Below are 10,543 nucleotides of genomic sequence, written 5' to 3' on the forward strand. Positions count from 1 at the left end.
CGGGGCAACTCGGGGTTCAGTGTCTTGCCCAAGGACACTTCGACAATGACTGCAGGGGCGGGGATCGAACCACCAACCTCCCGATTGGCAGACACCGCTCTACCACTGAGCCACAGCCGCCCCTAAAAAAGAAATTCGGCAAAAACCTAAACCCTGGCGGCCTAGCTCTACCCAACGTTCTGCTCTACTATTGGGCTGCCAACATGAACGATATTGCAACTGGTGCCACTCCAACAGCCACCTCCACCATGGCTGCAGGTGGAGGAAGCCTCATGTAGTCCCCCCCTCTTTGATGTCCCTGTTGTGCCCCCCGTCTTCGTCACCAACCGCACACTCCAGTAGTGTGGTAGTGAAAAACTTCCTTAGAACTTGGAACCAGATCAGGCGGCACTTTGGGCTACAGCTACCACCTGCCTAGCCAGCTACATCCTCTGTTAACTCCGTCAGTTATTGACCAGGCTTTTAGGTCTGAAAGACCTAGGGATTGTGTCAATAAAACAACTTTACATCAGTGGCATATCTGCTTCCTTCGACCAACTAAGTCAGGTTTTCAACCTAAAGCCCACCCATTTAGTTTGCAACATTTTCCTGGCGTCCCTTCCCTCCCGCCCCCTCTCTCATTGATACCAGACTTAGTGTTGACCCAAGTCTCAAAGGTTCCATTTCAATACTGTACAATCCTCTTCTCAAAGTCAGACAACCCCTGATGCTTCCCGTGATGCTTGGTCTGCAGAGCTTGGTGAGGACAGAGGTCCTGATGTCTGGGAATGCGCCCTCTGTCCCTCCTCGTCCGTCTGTGCTCGCCGTGGAGGGTTTCAGTGCAAAGTGGTTCATAGAGTTCCTGGTCTGACGTAGCCCGTATCTACCCTGACATCGATCCAAACTGTGACAGGTGTCACCAGGGCCCAGCCATCTCACTCACGTGTTCTGGTCTTGCCCCGCCCTTGCTCCTTTGGTTAAGCGTTTTTGACGCCCTCTCAGGCATCACATCTGCCAACATTCACCCCTCACCACTACTGGCCCTGTTTGGTGCCCATTGGCCTCCTGCTGCGCCCTATTGCTGATCTTGCTTCCTTTCTCACTACTAGCAAGACGTGTCATTCTCTTGCGGTGGAAAAGTTCTTGCCCCCCCCCTCTCAATGGATAAAGGATTCACTTCAATTCATGATATTAGACAAAATCCAATATTCTCTTCACTTCTTAGAATGGAGATTCCATCAAACCCTTCCTAGATCATGTTAGGTCTCTTCATATAGACATTGACCCTGGTGTCTAGGGAACTAACTGCCCCCCCCACCCCCCCCATAAGCAGTAGCTGTTTTGTCTGTTTTAGTTTTTTGTTGTTGCTTTTACATTCTCTCCTGATATTTATTTACTTTATTTCTTTTAATTGTTATCCATTGTTTCTTTGAGAGCGTGTGAGCATTCCTGTCCTGTATGTTATATATAAGTAGTAGTATTATATAACAGCCTACATTAGACTACCACTACCACGCTTACCTGAATCAAAACCCTTTTAACCTATTAAATTTCATCTCAATGATATCTCTGTATGGGAGGGGGGGGGGGGGGGGGGGGGGGGGGGAACTGGGTGTAAATCGTCCCTCTGTTAGTACCTTGTGTCACAGATTGACTCTTGTATTGGTTTCATTTTATGGATGAGGTATATTATGTACCTGTTATGTCAAAATCCCATGAATAAATCATCCAAAAATAATAATAAAATAAACCCAGGACGAGTTTGAAAAAGTAGGTTTTGCATATCCACGCATCTCTTGATCAAAACTTCATCACTTGACGTCGGCCACATCCGTTTGGGGTCGGGATGTCTGTCAAAAATCGTGAATGTGCCAAACACTTTTTCAGACTCGTCCGGGGTCTCGTGGTTCTGCCTGAAGCTCGGCGTATAGCGTCTTAAGACGGGCGTTACGAAGAACTAATAAAAGAATTCTGTTTGGATTAAAAATGTAATGTAAATGTTTTGTAGCTAGAAACCCACACAAACTTGGATATCTTGTCCAAATTAAATACTATTAATGTGAAATAGGGCTGCATGATTACAGCCAAAATGATAATCACAATAATTTTGATAAATTTTGATCAATATTGCGATCACAAATTATTAACTAGCACCCTAGAGCCCTACTAGCTAACAGACGCTAACTAGCACCCTAGAGCCCTGCTAGCTAACAGACGCTAACTAGCACCCTAGAGCCCTGCTAGCTAACAGACGCTAACTAGCACCCTAGAGCCCTGCTAGCTAACAGACGCTAACTAGCACCCTAGAGCCCTGCTAGCTAACAGACGCTAACTAGCACCCTAGAGCCCTGTGAGCTAACAGACACTAACTAGCACCCTAGAGCCCTGTGAGCTAACAAACACTAACTAGCACCCTAGAGCCCTGCTAGCTAACAGACGCTAACTAGCACCCTAGAGCACTCTGAGCTAACAGACGCTAACTAGCACCCTAGAGCACTCTGAGCTAACAGACGCTAACTAGCACCCTAGAGCCCTGTGAGCTAACAGACACTGAATGATTATGGTTAAGTTGTGAAAAAACTATTTTTGTAGCTAGCAACCCACGCAAACTTTTGGATATCTTGTCCAAATGAAATACTATTAATGTGAAACCTGAGATTTTGTTTTTTAACACTAGAAGTGCCGGGATTCCATAACTACTAGAACTGCCATGAGCGGGTCATTTTGACCGCCAGATTCCTAACTCTATAACCTCTAATTAAAAAATACCTAATTGTGATATCAATGCATGTATTGTGTTAGAATATCTTTAGATGAACGAAATAACACCAAAATGCAGAATTTAACAAGTTTAATTATACGTTAGAGTAGAAGGACTAATAGGCTATGTGTTTCATATCATGACATAGTAGCGTAATTATTTCATAAAAAATATGGTATGGAAACATAACAAATAGCATCTAAAAGTAGCTCATTTGAACGTGTATACGTGTGCTAACCCGGCTCTAACTCCGTTCTGGTGTCTGCTGTGGTGTGCAGCGCTGCCCTTTCTTCTCCATAAACTCCGCTCTCAGTTCAGTTGCTGTGGCAGTTTTACTGCTGGTGCGCTATAACTTTTTTATATACATTAAGATTATATTTTTAACACAAATGACAAAGAAAATAGGCAAATTGTCAAAGCTGGAACCGAGCTGATAACAAAAAGAGCCGAGAACGAACCATGAAACAACTAATTACAAACACATGTGTTGGCTACATTTGGCTTTTCAAACGCAGTCGACGCAGGTGACGGCTCGTCTTTTGACACAATTGCCACAGACGGGTTTGCGGCATGTGTTGCAGGTGTCTTGTGTCTTGTTCTGATTGCAGCTCCTCCTCACCTGGCACTGCCGGCGTTTTTGTGCCAGGTGCGGTGGTGGCTGTTGCTGCGGACCGGCCCCGTGCGCTGCTGCCCTCTTCCCCTCCATGAACTCTGCTCTCAGCTCCTCTGCCAACTGCAGCAGAAACCTCCTTCTTGGAATCCTGCTGCTGGTGCACTCCTTGTATAGGACATGTGCATTTATTCCAGCCAGGTCGAGGATGTTATAAAATACAGCCACTGGCCATCTTCGTGTACCGTCTTTCACGGAGTACGCCTTCGCCATCTGATCCAGAACATCTACGGCGTGTTTGGTGTTATTATAATAAGTCACAGACTCGGGTTTTGCCTTCGGTCCATCTGTTATTCCCACACTTGTGTGCAATGAGCTCAAAATGCAGACATTTTGTCTCGGCTTTCCCTGGTAAATGGTCAGTGTGGCATTAGCACATTTCAGCACCTTGGTGCTGAACAGCTCTGCCGGCTCTTTTACAGAGGGAGGACACTCGCGTTTTGCTTCGCCCAGGGTGCCAACCAGGCTGGTCTTTTTGGCCTGTAAGGCAGTGGCTAGTTTTAGGGAGGTGAAGAAATGATCAGTCGTAATGTTTCTTCCCTTCCCCAGAAACGGCTCCGCCAGTTTCAGCACCACACTCTCTCCCAGGAGCTGACCTTTGCTCTCCTCTTTACCGAGATACGGAGCCCCATTCAGCATATATTTGGACTGCACATCCGCAGCCAGCCAAAATTTTATGCCGAATTTATCAGGCTTGTTCCCCATGTACTGAATAAATTTGCACCGGGCCTTGGTGGGGAACAGCTGCTCATCAATGGTAATGTCAGCACCAGGCTTGTAACAAGCTATGCTGTTTGCCACAAACTTGTTCCATGTTGCCGACACCAGGGCAAACTCGTCATCCTGCAGATGAATGCGTCTCGTTTCTTTTTTATCGAACCGCAGGAATTTCAGGACCTCTCTGAATCGGTTTCTGGCCATTGTTTCTGTGAAAAAGGGCAGGCCCCATTTTTCTGACCACAAACTGTCCACATTGATGTGTTTTGCACCCTGTGCCCCGCGGACATACAGCAGGGCTATAAATGCCTTTAGCTCCGCCACTGTCAGGTCCCAGGAGCTGTCACCAAGGTGCCGATGGGCCTCAGCCACGGTGCAGTCCCTGATGTGCTTCAGCATGCCATCATCCAAGAGACACACAAAGGCTGTGAGCGCATCTTCAACGTTGCGTTGTGCGTGCGCTGTGGGGCCAGCAGCTTCTGTCAGGACGTTTTGGCTCTGCGTTCTCCCTGGACGGTCACTCAGAGGAAGCACCGTCCACGCCGTCCCGTCCTGCCCGTTTCCACAGCCGCCTCCGGCTGTGATGACTCAGGTGGGCTGTATGTTGGCTCGAGGGGTACGTCTAATGGTTTGGGAACGCCAAAAAAAAACTATAATAGCTATAACAACAACTAGACTAATAATAATAATAATAATAATAACACCCTACAATTGCAAATATGACCAGAACAGCTATGTAGCCAAACTCACCGCAAACATCAGCCGTGGCCGGCTCAACGCCATCAAAGGGACCATCGAGCCTAAACGCAATATTTCGATCCGAATTCTTAGAGGACAGTCGTCTCCTCTTTTTCCGCTGTTGGCCTGCGGACTCCCTCTCTGATGAGGATGAAGTGTTGGACCTATCCTTCACCCAGGAACGGTCACTGTCACTTTCCTCCGACTCCGATAGAGCCCCAGCATCAGAATCATCCCTTCCCATGTTCTGAAGCATCTCCAAGGCAGTTTCAACAGTCATATACCTCCTAAATCGGTCATTCATTCTGGACATTTTTACAAAATGGGTTTCTAACTAAGTAATCAAAAGCAGTGTAGGTACTGTAATCTAATGGGCTACCGACAAATACAAAAAGGCTAGTGACGTTTCTCTAACAAAGACAATGATAGTTACTAAGCAACCAAGATCAATCGCGCGAATGGTTACATAAAGAATGCAGTGAAAGCCCTTGCGGTCAATATGACCGTGTATGGCCAAAATAGGGTAAACTGATCATATTTTTTTGGGCTTTGGTGTAAATAATTTGAAAACATTTTAAATGAAAATACAGACACTTTTAGGAAAAGTCAGGTACCAGCAGGATTAATCTTTTTTTCAGCAAAGTTATTTCACTTATGAAATGTCAAAATGACCGTCATCCCATTCTGAGTTTGTTGAACAAATCTGCTGAATATCGGCCATCAGGGGGCGCTACATAATATATAAATCCTTAAATACATCTGTGGAACCCTCTGTGTGATTCAATAATATTGAGATTAGATTAGATTTGTGGGACTCTTCAGTCTGGAGAACCCTCTTTCCTTCACTCACCTTCTCCTCCCTGACACCTTTCCTCTTGCCCTCCTTCTTTTTTTTCTCCTCCGTCTCCTTGTGTGTCTGCAGGTACTCGGTGATCAGGTCCAGGTCCAGGTTGTCTTGTGGCTCCCATGTGTTCTCCTCACTGGAAAGGTGAGAGCAGACAGAAGAACATCTCCTCACACTTTGTTTTTAGACAATCTATTCTCACTCTAATTAGCATTCCTGTTATTCCTTTGTTCTGCTGCCATCTTGTGAGATTATTTGTGGGTCTTCAAAGTAATGTCAAAATACCAAACCTTCAACTTTGAGAGCATGATACAATGCTGACACTTATTTGCAATATATATATATATATATATATATATATATATATATATATATATATATTATATATTATATATATATATATATATATATATATATATTTATATATATATATATATATATATATATATAATATATTATCTCAGGACTAAGAACACCAAGTAGTAATATTCTAGACTCATACTTACTCTGAGAACCCCTTCCATTTCAGCAGAAACTCTACTCTTCCCTTCACCACTCTGCGGTCCAACACCTTCTCCACCACATACTCCTCCTCCTCCTCTTCCTCCAGTGCTGCAGGCTCCTCCTCCTCCTTCACTGCTGCAGGCTGCTCCTCCTCTTCCTCCTCCTCCTGCTTTATTGCTGCAGGCTCCTCCTCCTCCTCCTTTATTGCTACAGGCAGCTCCTCCTCTTCCTCCTTCACTGTTGATGGTTGCTCCTTCTTTCCTGCTCCTGTCGCCATCTTGCCATCTGCTGAAGGTGCCTTTGGTAGACCCAAGAGAGGGGGGGGGGGGGGGAGGCCCAAAAGTCATTAACTGGAGCTCCAAGCTACATGCACAGTAGCCTGGACCAACCACACTTCATTTAGCACAACATCTCCAGATGTTCCTGTGTGGAAATGGAAAGTTCAGAAAGAGGTTTTGATGGAGCAACAAGGCCGGCCTGTGTTGGGATTAAATATATTCATATCATGTATGCATCAACATCATTATATTCACGTAGTGTATTATATTAATCATGTGTGTTAAATTCATTATATTTTGAGCTAAAGAGCAAAAGCATCACACATAGTCTTCTTGGTTTCAGTGTGATAGTTCATAAAGTTTACTGTGACCTTTTAATAAGTTGTTTTGGTACAATGTGTCCAACCATAGCTCTGCCCACTGAGTTTAATTCTGAAAAGCAGGGCCAAGGGTGGTTAGGGACACGTCCTGTGTTTGGGTGAAGGTTCTCTCCAGTAGCAGTCTGAGACCTGTTATCTATTTTGCAGGCCAAGCTCTGCTTGGCACTAACCTTCTGAAGACAAAACACAGCACACAAACATGTCACGTGGTAGCAAATGAACTGCCCCTGTGCACATAAGATCATGCAGAAAGGGAAAAGAGTCAGACAGACTTAGGGAGAGCTATGGATGCATAATTCTCTTTAACCTTGTCTCTGGAATATTCCATGGTAATAAACGTTCTTTTATCCAACCTACGGACTTGAACCCTTCTTCCTGAAAGAATCTAGAAGGGCAGGATGTCGCCCCAACACCTGGTGCTTCTTTAAGGGAAGAAGTGGGGTTCGAAGGTTTTGGGAAAGTTTGAGGTGCGAGTAGGGCTGCACAATTAATTAAATTTAATCACAATCACGATCTTGACTTCCCACGATCAAATTTAAGTAATGGAGCAATTTTTTTTTAATTTCATAGAACGCTCCGTTTTTTTTTTTAAAGCCCATGTCCCGCTCCGTAAACCGCTGTCTGATCATGAGCCAATCAGAGTTGTTCCCAACGTAACATAAACACACATATACACACAGTGCACTCTCTTGAAATATTACAACTTCTTTAGACCTTTTCATGTTACTGTACTTTATTATTGATCTTTTCCAAGTTTCTAGTAACATTTGGACTATTTCAGGAGTTTCTTTCTTGAAATATTGAAGTACCGTAAAGTGAATTTCGCAGTAAAAGAATCAGAGCTTTAAGAAACAAGCACCATGGACTGGAGTACGAGCTGGCGGATCAAGTGTAGTATTTGAGGAAAACCAGAGCGGGTCAGGGCGGCCCGTTGAGACGCAGCCCACAGCCGTTATCAGGAGTTCTGCTCCTTCTGTTAACTAACTGGGATCGTGTAGTAGAACAAGAATGGTTCATAAAGCTGTGTCTATTTCACAGTAAAATGTAAAAGAAATGAAATCCTCAACTCCTAAAAGCATTTCTGGTGTAGAAATACAGTTTATTAAATATTAAATAGTAGCTACAGTGGCTCCGACACCAGAACAGCGGCTACATTAACACTGCACGTTGTCGTCCAACGTTACCTTTTACACATAAAGGTCAACATCTAATTCAATATCAGTTCCCTGCTTATGGAACCCAGACCGGGTCAGGGCGGCACGCTGACGTCACGGACAGAGAGCCCAGCGGGTCAGGAACAATGCTAACGTAGCTAACTTAGCATCCAGCTCTGAGCTTAAACGTAGCGACAGTCAGCGCTAAACTACGCCACAACAACTACACAGTAGAATAAAACATTGGGTGAGGGTGACCAGACGTCCCCGCCCCCCCCAAATTAGAATGAAAGAAAGAAAACACTGACCAAACGGAGCCAATGGTTGCACCCCCCCCCCCCAGACCACCAGAGCCAGCGGTGCTCAGAGAGGTTTAGTTTTCTAGAAGCCGTGTGTTACGATGCTAAAATCACTGATTATTTACATGGAGTCTGGTGGGTTGGCCAACGCAATTTCGCGGACTTTTATGTTTTAAAAAGAATCTTAATCTTTAATAGAAAGGTCGACCTCCTTAGAAATCCTTTCATAACGTTAGAATATTAATCTGAGAATATTAATCTGAGAATATTAATCTGAGAATATTAATGTTATAATATTAATGTTATAATATTAATGTTATAATATTAATCTGAGTCTGTCAGCAGCAAAACAAGAACTTTATGAACGTAAATATAAGAGGGATAATTATCCTATTAACTCACGCTGCAGCTGTTTTCTGCCGACTGGAGCGATCTCGTTTAATATCAACGTCAAAGGAAATGATGTCCTCAATAGTTTTTATTGTTTCTGATTCTCAACGAGCTGCAGAAACAAGCCTTGAGCAATAAAGCTGTCAGATAATCAGTCAACAACATTATGAAATATTAGGACTTTCTATCTGGAAATATTAAGACTTCTTATTTAAGCAGCAGGGGGGGGTCTAGGATCAGACCTGGGGGGGGGGGGGGGGCCTCAGCCCCTAATGAGAGCAGGTCTAGGTCTAGTGTCCCCGTTTTAAGTTTTACAAAATTTGGAGATATATAAGCTTCTGAGCTGAAAATGTCCTGGATTTAGTCTGAGAAACCTGGTCCCCTTCCTTTAACACGTTTTGGCTAACATTGTCTCTGCTGGAGATTACCCAGAATTCATTACTTTTAGCACTGCAGCGCAATGTGAAGGTGCCACCAGCAGACGGCGCTGTTTTAATTTAACTGAACCTACGTACAACCCGTTACAATAGCAGTTAGCCACGGAGCTAACAGCGGAGCTACACGTTAGCCACGAAGCTAACAACGGAGCTACACGCTAGCCACGAAGCTAACAACGGAGCTAACAACGGAGCTAGCAGTTAGCCACGAAGCTAACAACGGAGCTAGCAGTTAGCCAAGGAGCTAATAACGGAGCTACACGTTAGCCACGAAACTAACAACGGAGCTACACGTTAGCCACGAAGCTAACAACGGAGCTACACGTTAGCCACGAAACTAACAACGGAGCTACACGCTAGCCACGAAGCTAACAACGGAGCTACACGCTAGCCACGAAGGTAACAACGGAGCTACACGTTAGCCACGAAGCTAACAACGGAGCTAACAACGGGGCTAGCCCGGCGTGTTGACGCATGCGCCGCTCGGGCTTCTCTTCGCTTGTTGTTCGCACGCGCTCTGGCTGCCGTGTCAAAGAGCAGGTATTGAGATATTTACCTGGACGCGTGCGGGTTCACCTGGAGCTCTGTCCCCGAAACAACTCACCCAGAAGCTCGGCAGCTAACAAACACACAGCTATCCCGCCGCTAGACACGCACTTCCTGTTTCCTGTAACTCGGGGCTTTTCAGATTAAAAGTCTAACAACAGCTCCACCTCCAGCTGGGAGCCCTCGGGGTGTCTTCGGGCAAATTTTAGTAATTTTTAGTGAATTTTTGGTATTTTAATTATTTTTATATAATTATCCTGATGTCACTTTGACATACTATATAAATAAAGTTTACTTACAGTTTTTAGCATGTATAGAGCAGCATATCTCCACCAGACTCCATGTAAATAATCACTACTTTTAGTGTGTATAGAGCAGCATATCTCCACCAGACTCCATGTAAATAATCACTACTTTTAGCGTGTATAGAGCAGCATATCTCCACCAGACTCCATGTAAATAATCACTACTTTTAGCGTGTATAGAGCAGCATATCTCCACCAGACTCCATGTAAATAATCACTACTTTTAGCGTGTATAGAGCAGCATATCTCCACCAGACTCCATGTAAATAACCTGGGGTCTCATTTATAAAACTGCGCGTAAAATAAAATAAAATAAATCAGATTTATAAAACTGCGCGCATGCACATCTGTAAGTAATATTCAGATTATAAATCACATAATACCTACGGTGTGCTTATGTGAATCAGCCTCTTTTCCCTCCCTGTACACGCCCACTTTTAATTTAATAATATGTTGATACTTAAAGAGTAACGTGTGTATATTTTAACCTGGACTCTACCCCACCCCCCCACCCCCAGAAGCATTTTTAAAGACCTCTGAA

At 44.4% G+C, this 10,543-nt stretch overlaps 1 protein-coding gene across 1 annotated transcript; it reads right to left on the reverse strand.

Moving 5' to 3' along the window:
* Nucleotides 1-2,869: 2,869 nt before the first annotated feature.
* Nucleotides 2,870-5,145, reverse strand: LOC116685306 (uncharacterized). The gene is made up of 2 exons (XM_032510427.1): nucleotides 4,878-5,145; nucleotides 2,870-4,705 (listed from the first exon to the last, which is right to left on the reverse strand). The coding sequence occupies exons 1-2, from the start codon at nucleotides 5,143-5,145 to the stop codon at nucleotides 3,246-3,248; spliced, it is 1,728 nt and encodes a 575-aa protein (XP_032366318.1). The 3' UTR covers nucleotides 2,870-3,245.
* Between the last annotated feature and the right edge of the window lie 5,398 nt (nucleotides 5,146-10,543).

Source organism: Etheostoma spectabile, unplaced genomic scaffold, assembly GCF_008692095.1.
Source record: "Etheostoma spectabile isolate EspeVRDwgs_2016 unplaced genomic scaffold, UIUC_Espe_1.0 scaffold00569757, whole genome shotgun sequence".
In the NCBI taxonomy this organism is placed as follows: Eukaryota; Metazoa; Chordata; class Actinopteri; order Perciformes; family Percidae; genus Etheostoma; species Etheostoma spectabile.

Bases quoted from the DNA above. Each gene is read 5' to 3' on its own strand.
- LOC116685306 (XM_032510427.1), bottom strand. From the start codon at position 5,145: ATGACTGTTGAAACTGCCTTGGAGATGCTTCAGAACATGGGAAGGGAT. The intron at 4,706-4,877 runs GTGAGTTTGGCT...GAGTCATCACAG, and splicing joins GGCCACGGCTGATGTTTGCG to CCGGAGGCGGCTGTGGAAAC.